The 23084-nt window shown below is 33.3% G+C and overlaps 13 protein-coding genes and 6 non-coding genes across 19 annotated transcripts; 9 read left to right on the top strand and 10 right to left on the bottom strand. All coding sequences in view use genetic code 11, as the record gives it.

The window, feature by feature from the left end:
- Nucleotides 1-624: 624 nt before the first annotated feature.
- Nucleotides 625-1587, bottom strand: petA (cytochrome f). Its single transcript has one exon. It carries the CDS (start codon nucleotides 1585-1587, stop codon nucleotides 625-627), a length of 963 nt encoding a protein of 320 aa, YP_003433988.1.
- A 213-nt stretch (nucleotides 1588-1800) lies between these two features.
- cemA (chloroplast envelope membrane protein) lies at nucleotides 1801-2490 on the bottom strand. Its single transcript has one exon. It carries the CDS (start codon nucleotides 2488-2490, stop codon nucleotides 1801-1803), a length of 690 nt encoding a protein of 229 aa, YP_003433987.1.
- An 887-nt stretch (nucleotides 2491-3377) lies between these two features.
- On the bottom strand, nucleotides 3378-3932 carry ycf4 (photosystem I assembly protein ycf4). Its single transcript has one exon. It carries the CDS (start codon nucleotides 3930-3932, stop codon nucleotides 3378-3380), a length of 555 nt encoding a protein of 184 aa, YP_003433986.1.
- A 369-nt stretch (nucleotides 3933-4301) lies between these two features.
- psaI (photosystem I subunit VIII) lies at nucleotides 4302-4412 on the bottom strand. The gene has a single exon. It carries the CDS (start codon nucleotides 4410-4412, stop codon nucleotides 4302-4304), a length of 111 nt encoding a protein of 36 aa, YP_003433985.1.
- Nucleotides 4413-5531: 1119 nt separating this feature from the next.
- On the bottom strand, nucleotides 5532-7040 carry accD (acetyl-CoA carboxylase carboxyltransferase beta subunit). Its single transcript has one exon. The coding sequence runs from the start codon at nucleotides 7038-7040 to the stop codon at nucleotides 5532-5534; it is 1509 nt and encodes a 502-aa protein (YP_003433984.1).
- Nucleotides 7041-7883: 843 nt separating this feature from the next.
- rbcL (ribulose-1,5-bisphosphate carboxylase/oxygenase large subunit) lies at nucleotides 7884-9317 on the bottom strand. Its single transcript has one exon. The coding sequence runs from the start codon at nucleotides 9315-9317 to the stop codon at nucleotides 7884-7886; it is 1434 nt and encodes a 477-aa protein (YP_003433983.1).
- An 823-nt stretch (nucleotides 9318-10140) lies between these two features.
- On the top strand, nucleotides 10141-11637 carry atpB (ATP synthase CF1 beta subunit). The gene has a single exon. It carries the CDS (start codon nucleotides 10141-10143, stop codon nucleotides 11635-11637), a length of 1497 nt encoding a protein of 498 aa, YP_003433982.1.
- atpE (ATP synthase CF1 epsilon subunit) lies at nucleotides 11634-12038 on the top strand. Its single transcript has one exon. It carries the CDS (start codon nucleotides 11634-11636, stop codon nucleotides 12036-12038), a length of 405 nt encoding a protein of 134 aa, YP_003433981.1.
- A 204-nt stretch (nucleotides 12039-12242) lies between these two features.
- trnM-CAU lies at nucleotides 12243-12315 on the bottom strand. The gene has a single exon. It is a non-coding gene; the product is annotated as a tRNA-Met (tRNA).
- A 166-nt stretch (nucleotides 12316-12481) lies between these two features.
- On the top strand, nucleotides 12482-13126 carry trnV-UAC. Its single transcript has 2 exons — nucleotides 12482-12517; nucleotides 13090-13126. It is a non-coding gene; the product is annotated as a tRNA-Val (tRNA).
- A 1115-nt stretch (nucleotides 13127-14241) lies between these two features.
- On the top strand, nucleotides 14242-14604 carry ndhC (NADH-plastoquinone oxidoreductase subunit 3). Its single transcript has one exon. It carries the CDS (start codon nucleotides 14242-14244, stop codon nucleotides 14602-14604), a length of 363 nt encoding a protein of 120 aa, YP_003433980.1.
- ndhK (NADH-plastoquinone oxidoreductase subunit K) lies at nucleotides 14595-15362 on the top strand. The gene has a single exon. The coding sequence runs from the start codon at nucleotides 14595-14597 to the stop codon at nucleotides 15360-15362; it is 768 nt and encodes a 255-aa protein (YP_003433979.1).
- A 75-nt stretch (nucleotides 15363-15437) lies between these two features.
- ndhJ (NADH-plastoquinone oxidoreductase subunit J) lies at nucleotides 15438-15917 on the top strand. The gene has a single exon. It carries the CDS (start codon nucleotides 15438-15440, stop codon nucleotides 15915-15917), a length of 480 nt encoding a protein of 159 aa, YP_003433978.1.
- Nucleotides 15918-16655: 738 nt separating this feature from the next.
- trnF-GAA lies at nucleotides 16656-16728 on the bottom strand. The gene has a single exon. It is a non-coding gene; the product is annotated as a tRNA-Phe (tRNA).
- Nucleotides 16729-17037: 309 nt separating this feature from the next.
- Nucleotides 17038-17680, bottom strand: trnL-UAA. Its single transcript has 2 exons — nucleotides 17646-17680; nucleotides 17038-17087 (listed from the first exon to the last, which is right to left on the bottom strand). It is a non-coding gene; the product is annotated as a tRNA-Leu (tRNA).
- Nucleotides 17681-18898: 1218 nt separating this feature from the next.
- Nucleotides 18899-18971, top strand: trnT-UGU. Its single transcript has one exon. It is a non-coding gene; the product is annotated as a tRNA-Thr (tRNA).
- Nucleotides 18972-19395: 424 nt separating this feature from the next.
- On the top strand, nucleotides 19396-20001 carry rps4 (ribosomal protein S4). Its single transcript has one exon. The coding sequence runs from the start codon at nucleotides 19396-19398 to the stop codon at nucleotides 19999-20001; it is 606 nt and encodes a 201-aa protein (YP_003433977.1).
- Nucleotides 20002-20290: 289 nt separating this feature from the next.
- trnS-GGA lies at nucleotides 20291-20377 on the bottom strand. Its single transcript has one exon. It is a non-coding gene; the product is annotated as a tRNA-Ser (tRNA).
- A 616-nt stretch (nucleotides 20378-20993) lies between these two features.
- ycf3 (hypothetical chloroplast RF34) lies at nucleotides 20994-22969 on the top strand. The gene is made up of 3 exons: nucleotides 20994-21125; nucleotides 21865-22092; nucleotides 22811-22969. The coding sequence occupies exons 1-3, from the start codon at nucleotides 20994-20996 to the stop codon at nucleotides 22967-22969; spliced, it is 519 nt and encodes a 172-aa protein (YP_003433976.1).
- Nucleotides 22970-23084: the final 115 nt, after the last annotated feature.

Here is a 23084-nt window from a genome sequence, read left to right as displayed (position 1 = left end):
GGATCTTCGTAAAAAAAAATCCTCCCTTCAACAAGAACAATAAAAGTTTTTTTTGTTTGAATAATTTGTCTAAGTTATAAGTTTAACTTAATTGAATAAATGAAGAAATGAAATAAGTGAAGAAGTTCTATTCACTCAAAAAATTACTCCCCCATAATCCTTTCTTTCCCTTTGTTTGTCCACTACTTCTTATGAATCTAAACAAAGGAGTTCCGATAGACCCGGAAAAGAAGGAATAGTAATCTTTGAAGAATAGGAAAAAATGTGATTAGTATTTCGATACAAGACGACACAAGAAAAGGATTTTTCACCCTTTTCTTGTGTCGAATAGAAGATTCGGAAGACTAGTAATCCTTCCTAAAAGTATTTGTTCCTTTTTCCCATCCTTGCCTTGTATTCTCTTCTTTTGTATTTATTTATATTATATGCCTATTGTCTTTTACCCAAAATGGGATACAAGTACTGAATTCCAGACGTCCCACAAAACAAAAATAGTATAAACAAAGTAAGCAAAAGGATTTACAGAATTTTGAGGATTTACAGAATTTTTTGATCATACATAATTGTATCGATCGACACGAAATCGATGCTTTTTACCAACTTGATGCTAAGAAATCTCTGGACCTAGAAATTCATTTCGTACAATTGAACCTTTTCAAACTGTTTCTTTTTAAGAACCAAGAAAACTTGTGCCAAAATAACAGATGCGAAGAAGAACAAAAGGCCTTGAACGCGTAATGGATCTTGAAGCACTATTTCTGCATCTCCCTGACCAAACCCTCCTACATTAGGATTGCTTGTTAATGGTTGATCAAGCTTGATGGATTCACCCTCGGAAACAAGAAGTTCTGGCCCTCGAGGTATAATATCAACCACTTGACGTCCATCCGATGCATCAACTATGGATATTTCATATCCCCCCTTTTCTTTACGTACTATTTTGCTTACTATACCTGCTGATGTAGCATTATAGACTGTATTGTTACTCTTGCTACCATCAGGATAAATCTGACCCCTTCCTCGGTTCCCACCTACATATATGGGATATTTTAAGAAGTGAACGTCTTTCTTCGTAGCAGGGTCGGGGGAAAGAATAGGAAAGACAATTTCACTATATTTCTGACCGGGAACAGGACCTATCACAAGAATATTTTTTTTATTAGGACGATAACTCTGAAAAGACAGATTTCCTATCTTTTCTTTCAACTCGGGAGAAATACGATCAGGGGGGGCTAATTCGAATCCCTCGGGTAAAATAAGAACAGCACCCACATTCAAACCCCCTTTTTTACCATTAGCAAGAACTTGTTTCAGTTGCATATCATAAGGAATTCGAACAACTGCTTCAAATACAGTATCAGGAAGCACAGCTTGCGGAACTTCAATATCCACGGGCTTATTAGCTAAATGGCAATTGGCACATACAATTCGTCCAGTTGCTTCTCGTGGGTTTTCATAACCCTGCTGCGCAAAAACGGGATATGCATTTGAAATAGATGCCCGAGTTATTACATATATCATGATCGATACAGAAATGGATCGAGTCATCTGTTCCTTTACCCAAGAAAAAGTATTTCTATTTTGCATGTCCAATCATGAATCCCGGAATTTCTACAATAAATTAGATAGGTAGCTAGTATAGTTCCCTATGCACGAGTCTGCCATTGTACTGGAATAGTTGTACTGGAATATAGGACGACTACCTTGAACAGGTATAAATATAAAGAATTAACTAAGATTGAAAATGATAGAGGAAGAAAGATTCTGATTTGATTGATCCCCTGGTATCAATCAAGTTCTTCATTCATTCATTGAATGATAAATGACTACAAGCGAAGGAGATACACGGTTTAAATAATGGAAGATCCAATATTTCACAATTGTATCTAGAATAACTGGAAAAGTGGAAACAAGACCAGATATAATTTGATCGTTATGAGCCAATCCAAAATCGTTGTAGACCGAACCTATTATGAGTTCCCAACCATGGGTCGAGTGAAATCCAATCCATAAATCAGTAAATAAAAGAATCGAAAAAGCTTTTATTGTATCACTTAAGTTATATAGGAATTCCTGAACCCAAGAGTTAAGAATGACAAGTTCCTCATTACCCAGAATAAAATAACCACTTAGAATAGCGAAACAGATTATATTTGTCGAGAAATGCAAAATGATCTGCAGATGGTATTCATTATGTGTTTTGACCAATTGTATCGTTTCCTTGTGTATTCCTATCCGAAGTTTTTGTATATGTGTCTCCGGGTACTCCTTTATCATTTCGTCCAACAGAAAGAGTTCTTCTAATTCTATGAATCTTTCTAGAAGGTTTTTCTCTTGAATATCATTGAAGAGAGTTTCGGATTGCCTAGTATTCCACCAAGTGGTAACCCAAAGTTCCAGACATTTATTAAATGAGAAAGAGACCCACCAGGGCAAAAAAACTATAGATGCAAGATATGGGAAAGAAGGCAATGCTTTCTTTTTTTTCATTTTTTATCTGTGAATTGAATTGTTAATGAACCCGCTTCATTATTCATTAGTTGACTCTATATGATATTTCTCTAAAGCACGAGTTCTATAACAAGGTATTGAACCTATGGTTCTATTTCTATTTTATTTTTGTGTATGTAATAATTTAGTTTAGTTCTTGGATCTAGAAGGAATATAGAAATAGAATAAGGGTCCTGAAAATAAAAAAAAATATTATTCCAAGATATCTCAATTGGACAAATTCGAAGCAATTGCATCTTCATTTGTTCCTTTCGATGAATGCTCGAAAATCCACTTAATAAAATTACGAATCGGATTTAGAAATGAATCCTCCCCGGATCAATTAATTATTTCGAAATGTTTCACCATCTAGCTACAATACAGGAAAATAAGATAAGGTATCAATTGAAAATCTTGGCCGAAAAAAAGAAAAAGATGAGATGAATTTTGTATTGCGAAATAAATGTTCAGATATATTGGATGAATCCCTACTTATTGACTTTTTTTTAGTAGAAATTTTCAAGTATAAAAGAATTGAGTTGGGATCTATACGTATATGAAATACTTTTTGTATACAAATGTTATACTAAAATTTTCTTCTTTTCTTAATTAATTATAGTATAGTTTATACTTATAGTATATTAGTTGTTTATAATTTATAATTAGTTTATTGTTTATTATAATTAGTTTATTATAGTTATTCCATATACGTCCTCTTGCTTTTTTTGTTTTATTCTATGTGAGTCGCCGCGACAAGGGCACGGAGAAATAGAATAATATAATATGTTTTATTCAAATGAACATTCCGAAAAGACTTCAATTGTATTAAAAAAGGAATTAGCGAGTTCTTTTCCCCATGCTGAGAAAACTTTTATTCTTCAATTCATTCAAAATACTTCAATCGGTACGCGCAAGAAATAGGCCAATTCGGCAGCTTTTTGTTCAATTTCTCGTGGAGTCAAATTCTCATCAGTACGAGTCAAGGGAATGGCCCCTTGGCCCCTGATTTCCATATAAAGGACACGACGAGGAGAAAGACCCTCTTTAACCTCAATTCTGATTGATTGGATATCTCTCATAAGAAAGCGAAGGAAGATGCGACGATTTATTCCAGGAAATCCCCAACGGAAAATGCACACTATTCCTTCTTTTCTATCGAATCGGTCATAACCACTACCTACATTCCACAAAATTGTGGACCACAAATAGGAGCTAATGAATAGACCCGCAATCCCGTAAAAAGACATCACGATCCCTTGTGGAAAAAAAACAATTTGCTGAGATTGAAATACGGATATCAGATTCCTACCAAGATAACTGGAAGTTCCAACCAGTAAGAATCCTAGTGAACCTAAAAAAAGGATACAGGCCCAGCAAAAATTACTTGTTTTTCGTGACCCCGTTATAAGTTCTATCCATATATGTTCTGATCGCCAATTCATACTATACTAGATCCAGTTGCATTCGATTGGAATTGAGAGAATAACCCAAATGAATTTGTTAATTTGACTTTACCTTTCTTGATCCCGAAGTAACTTTCAAAAACTAGCACTATTCTGATGTGGAGTAATTGGTTAGATACATTGACTTTCTATTAAATCAAAATATTCGTTAATGCATTTTTCTTTTTAACCAGCTATACCTAGCATATACATGCATTTATGCGTATATCATGTATCCGCGCATGCATAACTGTTCTTTCATTTGTGTGTCGAAATACTCACATATCATACCATATTACACTAAATAAATATCCGTCCGTATTATGATCGAGTGTTGAAATAAATTGATAAGATTTGGTCCCATCGGATCTAGACAATCTTATTTTTTTGGACATGAAGAGATAAAGAAGCCATTGCAATTGCCGGAAATACTAGGCCTACTAAAGGCACAAAAATAGAGGGTAAGTTGAGATCTGTCATAGAATGGGTGCCTCGATTTAATATTTGTATCTATATATTTGTATCCATTAGAAAGATATCTTATGATATGATAAGTATATCTATTATAAGTAATATTGACTATTGTGATTTATATAAAATAAAGTCTGAAAAATAATATAATATTTCGCAAGTAAGTTAAGTAGTATATATATATATAATATATATAGTATATATATATATATATAGTATATATATATAATATAAATATAAGATAATATAAGATAATTAACTATATATTATATATAAATATTTTAATATAATATAAAAATATAAATTATATATAAATGTAATTTAGTAAATAATATAAATAAATAATATAAAAAAAATAGTAAATAATATAAAATAACTTTTTTAATTTTAAATAATAAAATTCAAATAATAAATGCTAAAATGTAGAACTAAATTAAGTGTACCTATTCATCTTTCTACACAAATATAGATATGATAATTTGCTTTAAAAATTTTTATTATTCTTCTGCCATCCTTATATTCTTTCTTTCTAATCTAATGTAATAAGGTAAGGAGTTTTTTATTAACAAATAAGGTAAGGAATTTTTTTTTAACTAAATAATTATTAAATAATATAATTATTAAATAATAAATTATTATTAACTAAAAAGGAGTTTTTTATTATGAAAATCAAATAGTTTATTATGAATTTATGAATTCGCGACTCTAAATTAAATAATCTGATCCAACAAACAAAACAGAAATTCATAGTAAAAAAGAAGGGTTATCGATAGAGAGCGAAATAAAATCACTTCTATTCCATATTTTCTATTTCTTTTTATTTTGATATTTTTCATTATTGTCTCTATTAATACGTAAGAAGGCCAGATAAAATTCTTTTTATTTCTTACAATTAGAATTCCGCGGAAGGATAAATTCACTTTTTTATCCTCTTGATAGAGGGTTCATAATTCCTAATCCTAATCATGAATAGAGGTAAGAGAAAAAAATAGATCTGGAAGAAAAAAAATTATCCGAAACTTTTGACTCTTACTAAAAATTGAAACTTATGTCACTAAGGAACGTTTTTCTTTGTTTTTTTATTACGATAAACTAAATACTTGTTCGCTACAAATAAAATAACTGAAGCTAATCTGGCGCTATACTTTCATTCTTGGAATTTTGATTCAAGGGAAAGAAGCCGTGGAGCTGAAATAACTCACTCAGAACACCTTTTAAAGGATTACGTGGTACGATTGGGTCGAATAAGCCTTTATGGAATAAATACTCTGCCGCTTGTGAACCATCGGGTACTGTCTTATTCAATGTTTGTTCAATTACTCTTTTACCCGCAAAAGCAATGTACGCATTAGGTTCAGCAATAATGACATCTCCTAACATCCCAAAACTAGCTGTTACTCCACCGGTTGTAGGAGATGTAAGGATTGATACATAGAATAACTTTTTAGTTGATTGATAATTATATAAAGCAGAAGATATTTTAGCCATTTGCATCAAGCTTAAACTTCCTTCTTGCATGCGTGCTCCTCCAGAAGCACACACAATAATGACAGGTAGAGATCGATTAGTAGCATATTCAATCAAACGGGTGATTTTCTCACCTACTACCGATCCCATACTACCTCCCATGAACTGAAAATCCATAACCCCAATTGCTATAGAAATACCATTTAATTGACCTATGCCCGTTTGAACAGCTTCAGTTAAACCTGTCTTTCTTTGATAAAAATCGATACGATCTCTATAAGGTTCCTCTTCTGAATGAAATTCAATGGGATCCATAGAGACCATATCTTCATCCATAGGATCCCAAGTACCCGGATCAATCAAAACTCCGATTCTATCTGAACTACTCATTTTCAAATGATATCCACACTGTTCACAAATATTCATTTTTAACCGAAAAAATTTTTTATAATTTAATCCATAACAATTTTCGCATTGAACCCATAAATGTCTGTATTTTTTATTTATATCTAAATCATTAGATCTTCCTCTTATACTGAACTTACTTCCATTTTTACTAGTTCTTATACTAGAACTTCTTATACTAGAACTTCCACTTTCACTACCACTTACATTTTCAGTACAAATGAAATTATAAATGTAACAGTCGCTGGAATTGTCAGTACCACCTAAGATGGAACTATTAATACTGACTTCAAAACGAAGATAACTATCAATGCAACTATTAATGTGATTATTCCACCTAGATTGAGTATCATACATGTAATGATAATAGTAGTGATTGTTTTTCTTAGACCCCCTATTCAAAAAAGTAGAAAAAAAACTTCCTAATTCACTCAGAAAAGAACTATCATTATCAATCTCAAAACTCAGATTTTCCATATCAAAATATACAGAATAACTGTCACCATTCTTATCCTTAACTAAAAAAGTGTCATCAGAGATGAAACTCCACATATCCCTGATATCAAATAAATAATCAACATTATTGAAACTATAACTGACACTATCACTCCAACCAGGAATTTTTTTCTTCGTATCATTTAGAATGGGTTCTTCACTTCCACTGGTATGCCCAATACTATCAAGACTTTCCATTGATTTACTTAGACCACACCTATGTTCTAACTTCTCATTAGAGAACATAGAATTGAACCACCATTTTTCCATAGAGTCTTCCTGCCCCCTCCCCTATTTGATGAAAATACAATAGATGAATAGTCATTCGATGAACAATCATTTTACTATTTTATTTCCTATCATAATTAAACATATGAATCCAATGATTCTAATTGTTAACTACTAATGAGTTAGTATTTATTTATAATGAGTTAGTATTTAAAGAAATGATTCTCTTTCTTGAAATAAGGGGTATCACGTCAATATCTATATCCATATATGGATAGATATAGATAATCTATTTTTTTTTTTTTGAATTGCAAAAAAATAGAAAGACTGGTTTCTATCATGTCATATAAAAATTCTCATCGAAAAGAGAAATAGTTCTTTCTTTCTATAAATAAATAAAGAATTCGTTCTCGTATAACCTTGTATCGTATAATCAAACAATAAGTTTATATATTGCAACATGGAACGAAAAAGACAATATAGAGGATGAGTAGAATGTATAGGGGGAGTCCCTCCTTTAGCTTAATCTAAGGCCTGAAATTACGAGATATAAAATATCCACCAATCCTAAGGATCCATGGGATTAATTATGGATCCGACAATAAAAATATAAAATCGAAATATGGAGTTATTTAGTCTTCGTTGTATTTAGATCTTGTATATACTTGTATATCTTGTATATATCTATGGTTAAAAGGTCTGTATATATGAAATGAAAGATATATGCAAATACTGCATATACTATATGAAGTATAGGATGAGTATAGGAAGTATCGGCCCAATCCTTTTTTTTAGGAAAAGATTGGGCCGAGTTTAATTGCAATCAATTAGGAGAACAAAGAGCAATTACTGAATTATGCACACTTATTTTTTATCTTTCTATTTCTATTTATCTAGCTTATCTACCGGGTCGAACTCGAATTTGATCTCTTTCCATACTTCACAAGCAGCGGATAGTTCAGGACTCCATTTGCAAGCTTCACGGATAATTTCAGCACCTTCGCGAGCAAGATCACGTCCTTCATTACGAGCTTGTACACACGCTTCTAAAGCCACACGATTAGCTACTGCACCAGGTGCATTTCCCCAAGGGTGTCCTAAAGTTCCTCCACCAAACTGTAGTACGGAATCATCTCCAAAGATTTCGGTCAGAGCAGGCATATGCCAAACATGAATACCCCCTGAAGCCACGGGCAAAACACCTGGCATAGAGACCCAATCTTGAGTGAAGAAAATACCGCGACTACGGTCTTTTTCAATAAAATCATCACGTAATAAATCAACAAAACCCAAAGTCATCTCACGTTCCCCTTCCAGTTTACCTACTACTGTACCAGCGTGAATATGATCTCCACCAGACATACGTAATGCTTTAGCTAGTACACGAAAATGCATACCATGATTTTTCTGTCTATCAATAACTGCATGCATTGCGCGGTGGATGTGAAGAAGTAGACCATTATCGCGACAATAATGAGCCAAACTAGTATTTGCAGTGAATCCCCCAGTTAAGTAGTCATGCATTACGATAGGAACTCCCAATTCTCTGGCAAATATAGCCCTTTTCATCATTTCTTCACATGTACCCGCAGTAGCATTCAAGTAATGTCCTTTGATTTCACCCGTTTCGGCCTGCGCTTTATAAATAGCTTCGGCACAAAATAGGAAACGGTCTCTCCAACGCATGAATGGTTGTGAGTTCACGTTTTCATCATCTTTGGTAAAATCAAGTCCACCGCGTAGACATTCATAAACCGCCCTACCGTAGTTCTTTGCGGATAATCCCAATTTAGGTTTAATAGTACATCCCAATAGGGGACGACCATACTTGTTCAACTTATCTCTTTCAACTTGGATACCATGAGGCGGGCCCTGGAAAGTTTTTGAATAAGCAGGGGGAATTCGCAGATCCTCCAGACGTAGAGCTCGTAGGGCTTTGAACCCAAATACATTACCTACAATGGAAGTAAACATGTTAGTAACAGAACCTTCTTCAAAAAGGTCTAAAGGATAAGCTACATAAGCAATATATTGATTTTCTTCCCCAACAACAGGCTCGATGTGGTAGCATCGTCCTTTGTAACGATCAAGACTCGTAAGTCCATCAGTCCAAACAGTTGTCCATGTACCAGTAGAAGATTCGGCAGCTACCGCAGCCCCTGCTTCTTCAGGCGGAACTCCAGGTTGAGGAGTTACTCGAAATGCTGCCAAGATATCAGTATCCTTGGTTTCGTATTCAGGAGTATAATAAGTCAATTTGTAATCTTTAACACCAGCTTTAAATCCAGCACTTGCTTTAGTCTCTGTTTGTGGTGACATAAGTCCCTCCCTACAACTCATGAATTAAGAATTCTAACAACGACAAGGTCTACTCGATATGGATTAGGCATGAATGAAATCTTTGACAAAAATCTTTCAAAAAATATTCAGTTAATATTATCAACTCATTAAAAAAAAATGTTATGTTAAAATGGTTCGTTATTAGACCATGTATTTGATTCACCAAATACATCATTATTGTATACTCTTTGATATATATAGCGCAACCCAATCCAATCCTAATCCTTGTTTTGCAAGTTGAGAATTGAATTGATCCCTCTCTTATTTTGATTTGAATCTATTTCTTATTTTGGATCTCAATATCTAAATACTGAGGAAAATTCCCTCTTGACAGTAATATATGTTGTATATGTAAATCCTAGATGTGAAAATAGACATAATTCATCCATGAAAGGATGTAAAGATAGAAATCCATATGAAAAGAAAAAATAAGGAACAATGGACAATGAGATCGAAATAATAAATCATAAATCGAGTTTGGGTTCGAATTCCATAGGTAATATAATTTAATATGGATCTTTTTTCTATAATGATAGAGAAATAAAACACATTTACTCCTGATTTCATCTACTAAAATCCCATTTTTTTTTTCTAAAAAAAAAAGATTGGATGAACTTGAAAATTGACTCATTGAATGAGTAAATGATTGAATCGGATTCGGTTGGGTGGTACCAACTAAATAGAGTTCTATCTCCCATTTATCTCTTATTGAATTAACTGATCAACTTGCTATCGGACATTTATTTTCGATTTGTGGCACTATTCCAAATAAAATTTCGACATATTTTACTTTATTATAATTATGAGAATCAATCCTACTACTTCTAGTCCTGGGGGTTCCACACTTGAAGAAAAAAACCTAGGGCGTATCGCTCAAATTATTGGCCCAGTGCTGGATGCCGTTTTTCCCCCGGGCAAGATGCCTAATATTTATAACGCTTTGGTAGTTAAGGGTCGAGATACTCTCGGTCAGCAAATTAATGTTACTTGTGAGGTACAACAATTATTAGGAAATAATCGAGTTAGAGCTGTAGCTATGAGTGCTACAGATGGTCTGATGAGAGGAATGGAAGTGATTGACACGGGAGCTCCTTTAAGTGTGCCAGTCGGCGGAACTACTCTCGGACGAATTTTCAATGTTCTTGGGGAGCCTGTTGATAATTTAGGTCCTGTAGATACTCGCACAACATCTCCTATTCATAGATCTGCGCCCGCTTTTATACAGTTAGATACGAAATTATCAATCTTTGAAACAGGTATTAAAGTGGTAGATCTTTTAGCTCCTTATCGCCGTGGAGGAAAAATCGGACTATTTGGGGGAGCTGGAGTAGGTAAAACAGTACTCATCATGGAATTGATCAATAACATTGCCAAAGCTCATGGAGGCGTATCCGTATTTGGCGGAGTAGGGGAACGTACTCGTGAAGGAAATGATCTTTACATGGAAATGAAAGAATCCGGAGTGATTAATGAAAAAAATCTTGCAGAATCAAAAGTAGCTCTAGTCTACGGTCAAATGAATGAACCGCCGGGAGCTCGTATGAGAGTTGGTTTGACTGCGCTAACTATGGCGGAATATTTCCGGGATGTTAATGAACAAGATGTGCTTCTATTCATCGACAATATCTTTCGTTTCGTACAAGCCGGATCAGAAGTATCTGCCTTATTAGGGAGAATGCCCTCTGCAGTGGGTTATCAACCCACCCTTAGTACAGAAATGGGTTCTTTGCAAGAAAGAATTACTTCTACCAAAGAGGGATCTATAACTTCGATCCAAGCAGTTTATGTACCTGCGGACGATTTGACTGACCCTGCTCCTGCCACGACATTTGCCCATTTGGATGCTACTACCGTACTATCAAGAGGATTAGCTGCCAAAGGTATTTATCCAGCAGTGGATCCTTTAGATTCAACGTCAACTATGTTACAACCTCGGATCGTTGGTGAGGAACACTATGAAACTGCGCAAAGAGTTAAGGAAACTTTACAACGTTACAAAGAACTTCAGGACATTATAGCTATTCTTGGGTTGGATGAATTATCCGAGGAGGATCGTTTAACTGTAGCAAGAGCACGAAAAATTGAGCGTTTCTTATCACAACCCTTCTTCGTGGCAGAAGTATTTACTGGTTCTCCAGGAAAATATGTTGGTCTTGCGGAAACAATTAGGGGGTTTCAACTGATACTTTCCGGAGAATTAGACAGTCTGCCCGAGCAGGCCTTTTATTTGGTGGGTAACATCGATGAAGCTACCGCGAAAGCTATGAACTTAGAAGTGGAGAGCAAATTGAAGAAATGACCTTAAATCTTTGTGTACTGACTCCTAATCGAATTATTTGGGATTCAAAAGTAAAAGAAATCATTTTATCTACTAATAGTGGCCAAATTGGTGTATTACCAAACCACGCCCCTATTGCCACGGCTGTAGATATCGGTCTTTTGAGAATACGCCGCGACGACCAATGGTTAACGGTGGCTCTGATGGGTGGTTTTGCTAGAATAGGTAATAATGAGATCACCATTTTAGGAAATGATGCGGAGATGAGTACTGACATTGATCCGCAAGAAGCTCAACAAGCTCTTGAAATAGCTGAAGCTAACTTGAGTAAAGCTGAAGGTAAACGACAAGTAATTGAAGCAAATTTAGCTCTCAGACGGGCTAGGACACGAGTAGAGGCTGTCAATGTTATTTCCTACTAGTCAAGTCAATACATCAATCAATACATCAAAAAAATCAAAAGACGTTTTTTATAAGTTCTTTTTTTAGAAGTTCTTTATTATACACCACATTTTGATTCTGCCAATTGAAGACAATCAAGTCTAATCTGATACAACGAAAAAAATAAGATGGGTAGAAAAACTTATTAGATACCATTGCATTGACTTCGGTATCTAATAAGTTCTACCTACTATTGGATTTGAACCAATGACTCCCGCCGTATGAAAGCAATACTCTAACCACTGAGTTAAGTAGGTAATTTATCACCACAAAAGAAGATCTATCACTTCGATGATTATAGATAGAATATTATTTCTAAGCAATACCAATCCGTTTACTGTTAATAGATCAGAGAGCTATCGTGTGGAATTGGAGAATATCCATCTTGACAAGAAATTATCTATATGTTAAGATGTCTATAACAAGGGCTATAGCTCAGTTGGTAGAGCAACTCGTTTACACGTGCGCCAATGCTTTTCAAGGGAGCTTATTATGCAAGGAACATAATTGATCTTATTGAAAAATCAATGTCTTACTCTATAGATTCGAGAGAACAATAGCCTGACATTAGGTGGGTTCGGTCCGATTCTGGTGCGAATTTAGGTGCCAAATCAAATAGAACCTGTCATTGATTTGATAGTTGATAAGGTAAATACCCAGTGCATTCAATGCTAGGCATAATGAGTATAAGGGCCTCAAAAAAACCTCTTTTCGTCCTATGAACTTTAAGGTGTATGAAGTCTCATATTTGACTCTTGTAGTGGAACGATAGAGACTTTAGGTTGATCAAGGCCGAAGGCAGACCTAAGTCAAGGTAACCCTTCTTTGAAACACTTTGGTATTGCTCTTAGATCCGAATTCAAATAATGAATCAGAGCACATGGAACCATCTCATTATCTTCCTGTAAAGAAAAATATGGTGGACTAACTGATCTTTACATCAGTTGATGAAAGAGCCCAATGCAACAAAATGCATGTTGGGTCTTTGAAACAGTTCGAATCATTTTGATAATAATCAGTTTGATCTGTTTTACCGAGAAGGTCTACGGTTCGAGTCCGTATAGCCCTAATACATTCTATTTTTCGATTTTTGTATAGACATTCCATTTTTGTTTAGTATCGTTTTCATTTCCTCATTAGTACTTGTTTATAGACTGGGCTGGACGGTTGGTTCGTTTCATAGAAATGAAAACATTACCACATGCCTATGTAAATAAATAGGGACAAAAAACAATAATTCATTCCAATGGATCTAATCAGTTCGGTATGTGTTAAATCTAGGACAAGAAAAAGAAAGAAAATAGAAAAATTGTTCGATCCATTAGATTATATTTACGTATTCCTATTTGTATCAAATCAATAGAAGCAATGATCCTTTACCTGGATTTTAATGAAAAAAAATACTTCGATATGAATAGAATATGCTATAAATCCCTAGCCATTTTTTCTCCTATGACTACTGCAAATCCTTTTATCAGTTTTTATAATGAATATTTTGCTATTTTTCATTATTTAATTATATTATTTTCATTCTATATGTATTATACAAATACATAGAATATACAAATACATAGAATTTTTTAAAAATACTAAATACATAGTTATTTAAACTAACTAATAACATAGAACTAATAAATAGAAAGTTTCTTTTCGACTTTCTATTTCTAAATATAAAATAAATATAGAATAAAAAAACATTATGTTTCATAGTTATGAAACCTAGTTATAGTATTACTATTTATTAGATTACATTAATTAGATTAGTATTAGTAATAGAATATTCTATTAGGTTAGGTTTAGGTTGTATTAGTTTATACATGTTTAGTATTTAATTCAATTCCTTTTTTTAGTTATTATTTAAAAATTAAAATTTAAAGAGTAAAGGATAGAGCAATTTTTTTATAGAGAATAAATAGATCGAGATAACGTGAGGTGAGAGAGTTTTGTTTGTGGAAAAATGCCTTAGGTCTACACCATATCTAAAGAGAATCGAAATCAAAAACGTAATCGGGATTCTGTTGGATTAATCCTTAAACAAGACATGCCATATTGCAACCAAACTCTAAACTATGCACTTTGAGTTGATCAAAATCCATTCTAATTTCACCTAGGAAAATCAAGAATTTACAATGCCAACTCGAATCGAATAATTCAGCATATTCCCCATTAATTAGGAGTACATTTATGTTTCTGCTTCACGAATATGATATTTTCTGGGCATTTCTAATAATATCAAGCGTTATTCCTATCTTGGCATTTGTAATTTCAGGAGTTTTAGCCCCGGTTAGAGAAGGACCAGAGAAGCTCTCCAGTTATGAATCGGGTATAGAACCCATGGGGGACGCTTGGTTACAATTCCGAATCCGCTATTACATGTTTGCTCTAGTTTTTGTTGTTTTTGATGTTGAAACGGTATTTCTTTATCCATGGGCAATGAGTTTCGATGTATTGGGTGTATCTGTATTTATCGAAGCTTTAATTTTCGTGCTTATCCCAATTGTTGGTTCAGTTTATGCATGGCGAAAGGGAGCATTGGAATGGTCTTAACTGAATATTCGGACAATAAAAAAAAAAAGGAAGGAAAAGATTACATTGAGACAGTTATGAATTTGATTGAGTTTCCGTTACTTGATGAAACTACCCCCAATTCAGTTATTTCAACTACATCGAATGATCTTTCAAATTGGTCAAGACTCTCCAGTTTATGGCCGCTTCTATATGGTACCAGTTGTTGTTTCATTGAATTTGCTTCATTAATAGGCTCGCGATTCGACTTTGATCGTTATGGATTGGTACCAAGATCAAGTCCTAGGCAAGCGGACCTAATTTTAACAGCTGGCACAGTGACAATGAAAATGGCTCCTTCCTTAGTGAGATTATATGAGCAAATGCCTGAACCAAAATACGTCATTGCTATGGGAGCCTGTACTATTACCGGAGGGATGTTCAGTACTGATTCTTATAGTACTGTTCGGGGAGTCGATAAGCTAATTCCTGTGGATGTTTATTTGCCGGGCTGTCCACCTAAACCAGAGGCAGTTATAGATGCTATAACAAAACTTCGTAAGAAGATATCCCGAGAAATAATTGAAGATAGAACTGTATCTCAACAGGAAAATCGATGTTTTACTACCAATCACAAGTTTTATGTTCGACGCAGTACTCATACTGGAAATTACGATCAAGGATTGCTCTATCAATCACCATCAACTTCAGAGATATCTTCTGAAACATTTTTCAAATCCAAAAGTTCAGTATCTTCTTACGAATTAGTGAATCAGGCAGGGTTATTTTGTGCAGAATAAGAAACAGCAGGTCAATCTGTACAAATTTCATTGTAAATGTGAAATACTTATAAAAATGTGGGAGAGATCAAGACAATGCAGCAGGATCGTTTATCTGATTGGCTAGTCAAGCATGAGCTAGTTCATAGATCTTTGGGCTTTGATTACCGAGGAATAGAGACTCTACAAATAAAAACCGAGGATTGGGACTCCATTGCTGTCATTTCATATGTATATGGTTACAATTATTTACGCTCTCAGTGTGCCTATGATGTAGCACCAGGCGGATTTTTAGCTAGTGTGTATCATCTTACGAGAATACAGTATGGTATAGATAAACCAGAAGAGGTATGCATAAAAGTATTTGCTCCAAGGGATAATCCTAGAATCCCGTCTGTTTTCTGGATTTGGAGAAGTGCTGATTTTCAAGAACGCGAATCTTATGATATGTTGGGAATCTCTTATGATAATCATCCACGCCTTAAACGTATCTTAATGCCGGAAAGTTGGATAGGCTGGCCTTTACGTAAGGATTATATCACCCCAAATTTCTATGAAATACAAGATGCTCATTGAATGATAAGAAACTAATGTTCACTTATACGACACGACTCCAGATTTCATTCAAGTCAAGGAAGATTTTTACGTTCTGTTTTAGATGAAAGAGAATAACTACTGGACTCTAATTCGTATTATAGATAGGCTAAGCTAAAAAGGGCTTGATTGATATTATATTACCCAATTAATTTGGAAAATCTCATATTCATTTCGTTCGGATGAGCAGAAAAAATAGGATGAATCAAAAGAGTTCTGTACCATGAACTTTGTACCGCGTACATCACTTAGATGAACCCAGGAAAGTAACGTAAGCAAGAATGAAGAAATAGAATAAATTAAATAGAAAAGAAAATACGAAATTAATAAATGAAAAAGGATCGGATTTGATTTGTACTGTGTTTGAAATGCATTCTGTTTATTCTTAGCCTTCAACTACTCTTTTTGATCTATATATCAACTACTCTTTTTGATCTATATATGAAGACTTTACATTTTTTGTTTGAATGAGAGAAAGCACAGTATACACAAACAAGAAAGAAAAAAGAAAGAAAAAAGAAAGGAAAGCAAAATCTCACTTTGTTCTTTACCATAACCATACATATATTTTTTACCCATCTCTAAAAATGGGTGTATATATCTATATACCTAGATGAATAAATATGGATCATACTCTAGACTATTAACGAATATGTATCCGAATCCCGATCCATCTCGATTAATTTAGATGAATATTTATCCGATACATTTTTTCTGTTGTGTCAGGAACCAGATTTGAACTGGTGACACGAGGATTTTCAGTCCTCTGCTCTACCAACTGAGCTATCCCGACCATTTCTTATGCATCATACTAGTAGAGTACTTGTACTTATGTCAATTAAAGTAACTAAAAAAAAAATAGTATAAAATATGACTTAGTAAATGTAAGGATAATGATATGAATTATGAATGATTTAATAATAGAGATTCCTTGCCTATATATATATGTTCATTTGTATGGTATAAAATCCAAAGATTTATGTTTGGTTAGATTCATTTGTGAAAGAGTAAAATGAATGAAAAAGATAATGAATTGTGTTTGAACCATTGATTAAAAAAATAGGATAAAGACTTAGCTTAGTAAGTAAAATGGGCTTTTTTTTGGGGATAGAGGGACTTGAACCCTCACGATTTCTAAAGTCGACGGATTTTCCTCTTACTATAAATTTCATTGTTGCCGGTATTGACTGACATGTAGAATGGGACTCTCTCTTTATTCTCGTCCGATTAATCAGTTTTTCAAACGATCTACCTAACTTTGGAATGAATGATTTGATTACTTAATATTCGATTCTTCCTTCAACTTCCATTGGAATGCATTTCTGCAATTTTTCAGAATTTCCTATTTCATAATCATTCATAATTTCCTAATAAACATTAATAATATAAATATATTATATGATATGGATTCGGGTCGTGATTAATCGTTTGATATGTAAGTATGTATACGTACGTATTAGGTATATACGGCCATCCTTTCTGTAATTTCGATAAAGGGATTCCAGTTACCAACGCAACGTAGTCAACTCTATTCGTTAGAACAGCTTCCATCGAGTCTCTGCACCTATCCTTTTTTATTCGAGTTTTATAAACCCTTGTTTTCTCAAAATATAAGGATTTGGCTCAGGATTGCCCATTTTTAATTCCAGGGTTTCTCTGAATTTGGAAGTTAACACTTAGCAGGTTTCCATACCAAGGCTCAATCCAATCAAGTCCGTAGCGTCTACCAATTTCGCCATATCCCCTTTCCTTTTTCTTTTAGACCGAGATCCATTTGTAATTTCATCCATCTCTTTCATTTATTTATTTATTTGGAAACCATTGAATTTAATTTATTAGATAATGATTCCTATATCGAAAAGTAGATTTTGCTATTTTTTTTTTTTGACCATCCTCTATCAGTTCATCTTTATTGGATAAACCTTATTTATTTCAATCAGAAATAATTCTATCATTGATGTATTTGCAATTCAATATGAATAAATATATCCGACATATATTTTCTCTCTCTCTTTCATTTTTAAAGTGTTATTTATAATACTGTAACGTTCGATATTCATTCTTTTTTTTCTTGTTATCTACTCCTTTTCCAAACGAAACCAGAATAATGTCTTATTCGAATTTCGATTGTATCTGTATCCTTATCTTATTCTTTTATTAGGACTGATCCGCTATAATTTAATTAGCATAATTTCCTATAACTGCTTTAGTTAAGCTTTAAGCAAAATTAGATTTTTTCTAATCAGAATTTCCAATTTCATTTGATATGATCATATATATATATTTTCATTAATGAAATATAATGCTATTATATTCTTAACTTAACTATTCTTAAATATTCTAAGTATTAGAATATTTTTTTATTCAAAAAAAAAAAATGAGATAAATCTAAATAAAATAGAAATAGAATGTATATGTTAATGTATATTTATAATAATATTTATTATAGAATTTTATAGTCTAATTCTAATTTTAGATAATTATAATTTAATGTATAATTAGTGTATAGTCAAATTTTATTCTAAATTTATTTATTCGAAATTGAGAATAGAAAATTTCTATAATGATAGAATGCAAATTCGAATTTCTTCTAATTATTTTTAGAATAGAATATATTCTATTATTATACTATATATATACTATCTATATATATACTATTATTATACTATATATATATATACTATCTATATATATACTATTATTATACTATATATATTATTTTATATATATATAATATATATAATTCTAGTATAGAATATATATATTCATAATATATGTTATATTATTTTTATTTTATTTAGAGTTTTATAGTTTAGAACTTGTAACTATGGAACTATAAACTATATAGTTATAGTTTTCGTGGAGTTCATATGAAATTAATAGCTAAGATTAATATAATAGCAAAGATCCGACATTTTTCTGTATTCCTATACACTATTAGTAAGACTATTTCTGTTATATGAGCCTGCTTAGCTCAGAGGTTAGAGCATCGCATTTGTAATGCGATGGTCATCGGTTCGACTCCGATAGCCGGCTTTTTCTCTATCAATTTTTCTATGATTGATAATCTCTCCTCTCCTTTTCTCCAAATGAAATGCTGGATCGCTGATCTATTATGTCGTGGTAACTTACAACTATTAAAAAATCAACTAGTAATAAATCAACTATTAACTATTAATAAATAATGGATTAGAACAATTAGATCTTTACCGAACAAATCATCAAACAGAGCCTCAACTTACTATCCTTATCTTATATATACATATTTATATATACATATATATATATATATAAAATATATATAGACAAAAAATATATACAAAAAATACAGATATTGATAGAATCTATTTTTTTTAGTTGTAGTACTTTAGTGGATTTTGCTTTGTTTATCCTTTAGTTCAGTTTTAATTACGATTTTTTGTGTAAAATGAAATTTCAATAAAATAAAAAAGGAGTCTTTATGTCTCGTTACCGAGGACCTCGTTTCAAAAAAATACGCCGTCTGGGAGCTTTACCAGGACTAACTAGTAAAAGACCTAGATCCGGAAGTGATCTTAAAAACCAATTGCGTTCTGGTAAAAGATCGCAATATCGTATTCGTCTAGAAGAAAAACAGAAATTGCGTTTTCATTATGGTCTGACAGAGCGACAATTACTTAGATATGTACATATCGCTGGAAAAGCCAAAGGGTCAACAGGTCAGGTTTTACTACAACTACTTGAAATGCGTTTGGATAACATCCTTTTTCGATTGGGTATGGCTGCGACCATTCCTGGAGCCAGGCAATTAGTTAACCATAGACATATTTTAGTTAATGGTCGTATAGTGGATATACCAAGTTATCGTTGCAAACCCCGAGATATTATTACTACGAAGGATAACCAAAAATCAAAAGGTCTAATTCAAAATTCTATTGCTTCAGCTGCCCACGAGGAATTGCCAAAACATTTGACTATTGACTCATTCCAATATAAAGGAGTAGTAAATCAAATAATAGATAGTAAATGGATCGGTTTGAAAATAAACGAGTTGTTAGTCGTAGAATATTATTCTCGTCAGACTTGAACCTAACGAAAATAAGAAAGATAGGTTCATAGAATTTGGAACCCTTTTCACGAAACTAAATAGATCTAAGGGCCTTAATCCGCATTTTTATCATTCACATATCACAAATGGATCAACAGTAGGATTTTTGATTTTTTGCTCTTTCGGATATTTGTATTTTACGTACCACAGTAATTAGGAATAGAGAATTTATATCAAATAAGAGAAGAGTCTTATTGCTGGAATAATGGTATGAATTGTTATTTGATTTGATATATAGTGGTCGATAACGTTGTTAAATTAACAGAACCGGAAAGAGAGGGATTCGAACCCTCGGTAAACAAAAGCCTACATAGCAGTTCCAATGCTACACCTTCAACCACTCGGCCATCTCTCCTACATAATCTTATTATTGGCTAGAAACTGAATGAATAGCGAGTTTTTAATATTACTGCCATACAGGTACGACTGATCACAGGTTCCATAGGAAAAATTCCTTTCCAATTTCATATTTCTCAACAACAACTTCTCTCATCAGCTACCCCACGGATATATTCCAAATTCGTGAATTATTTTTCTATTTCGATTGTATAGCGTGACGTATACACGTTATGCAAACAGAATGTACGGTTACTCTACTCTATTTTATCATGGATTGATTATTCTATTCTTTTTTCTCTTTGGATCATAACCAAATTAAAACTTCTCGAGTTATCAGAATCCCTAGTAAACTAAAGTTCTTAGTTATTCAACTTAGATGAAATAGTAATAGTTCTGCTCATTGGTATACTCAAAAATTGGAATGAAATCCAATCTGATTCAAATATTTCATATCTCTCGTTGTCCAAATAAAAAGGTGGGCAATTTGAGCAGAAAGCCCATATCGAGCTATTTATTAGAATAAAATTATTCGGTTTTTATGTTATTTTGTACTGTAAAATTCCTTTGTTTGTGGGATCATTTTCCCCGAGGGGAATGAAAAGAATTATAGAATATAGAATGGATTGCTAATTATGCCTAGATCTCGTATAAATGGAAATTTTATTGATAAGACCTCTTCCATTGTAGCCAATATCTTATTACGAATAATTCCGACAACTTCAGGAGAAAAAAAGGCATTTACCTATTACAGAGATGGTGCGATTTGATTCTTTTTTCTTTTTTTTTTAGCCCGCACCTCAGTCTTACGAGAGAGAGAGGCGGTTCGGGATAAAAAGAACCAAATTATTGAAATAAACCTACGCTTGGTGAAGGTGAAGTTTGGAGATAGAACAATTCCTTCTGTCGTGTATCCTCGATTGATGCAGCCTCAGATGCTTCAATTGTCGATTTTAGTATTGAGCGAAAGGTTACACCTATAGGTTCTGTATTGCAGGTCAATCCTACTTCACTAGTACCAATAGGCAGCATAGGGGGAAAAAGCACTACACCTAGGAATAGGAATCAACAACACAAAAACTTTGTTATATTTGTTATAAATTACCCTTTTCCTTATCGGTATCGGGACTAACAAAAATGGTTGGGACAACAAACATCCATCTCGTTCGTACTTTGGATACCCGTATAACCATCAAAGATCGTTGAAGTGACTAATTCCTGGAAATAGGAGGCGTTGAGGACAAAGAAATTGTTGGAGATACCATTTCTATCTAGCACTAATATGATTGGTGTTAAGAAAAAACCTCTTGCGGGAAGGCTAGCTAGAGATTTCTTGTAAAAATACTAGCTCCTTTCAGTTCATAATGAGATGAGAATAGTTCCATTTTTATTCTATGGATTATTCCCCTTAGTACTATGCACAGAAGGGAGGAGCCGTATGAGATGAAAATCTCATGTACGGTTCTGGAACGGAGATTTTTTGAATAGAATGAACGACCGTAACGGATGTTGGCTCAATCCGAAGGAAATTATGCGGAAGCTTTACAGAATTATTATGAAGCTACGCGACCAGAAATTGATCCCTATGATCGAAGTTATATACTCTATAACATAGGCCTTATACACACAAGCAATGGAGAACATACAAAAGCTTTGGAATATTATTTCCGTGCACTAGAACGAAACCCATTCTTACCACAAGCTTTTAATAATATGGCCGTGATCTGTCATTACGTGCGACTATCTCCACTATAGAACGAAGGAAAAAAGAGAAAATTGGCTAGTAAATAAATAGGCTTTCTACATATGCATCGTCCAAAGCAACGATTTTTATCAGCTGTAGCAAGGAAAGAGACTTCACGAGAACCAAAATAGGAATAAAAAAAAGTACGGCCTATATACTATACTCTATGGATAAAGGATCAAATTGATAGAGAAAGCACCGTAAAGATCAATTAGCGAGCTATTGGGTCGATACAGTTAAGAACTGCTTACTTATGTCATGATTATGGGACAAAAGTTAGGAATCAACTTATGTAATAGAGTCGATCCCCTAAGGTATGGAGCAGCGGTGTAGCATCAGATCCCAAAGATAGTAAGTTCTTTTTTCTTATGGAGAAAAGTCTTTTTCAAAGATTCTATATGAATTTCATATATGAAACCGAGATAGTTACCTTTCAGAAAATTCTAACAATATAGGGGATATTTATGCTTCATTCTTCTGAAGGTGGGAGAAAAGATCAAACTAATTATTGATCAAAATTAGGGTTTGAAACTTATGTAATAAACTTCTTTTGGTTAACCCAAGAAAAAATGGGATAAATTTATGAAAAATCTAATTCAGTTATCATAGGGTAGATTAAGATAGGACACAAAAAGAATGAATTTATGAGCCGTATGAGGTAGGAAACTCTCAAGTACGGTTCTAAGGGAAGGAACCGCCTATTCCGACCGGGGAGAGCAAGCCATTTTACAGGGTGATTCTGAAATTGCGGAGGCTTGGTCCGATCAAGCTGCTGAGTATTGGAAACAAGCTATAGCGCTTACTCCAGGTAATTATATTGAAGCACATAATTGGTTGAAGATCACGAAGCGCTTCGAATTCGAATAAGACCATTCTCTTTTTTAATGAATTAAAATAGGTTTGGTTCTTTGATCCATCAATCAAATAAAATGGATCGTTCCTATGAAAAGATCTAATCAATAATTTCATTATATCCCTTCCT

Source organism: Typha latifolia, chloroplast (assembly GCF_019914945.1).
Source record: "Typha latifolia chloroplast, complete genome".
In the NCBI taxonomy this organism is placed as follows: domain Eukaryota; kingdom Viridiplantae; phylum Streptophyta; class Magnoliopsida; order Poales; family Typhaceae; genus Typha; species Typha latifolia.
Note: the sequence above shows the minus strand (reverse complement) of the source record. Positions and strands in the feature narration are given on the sequence as shown.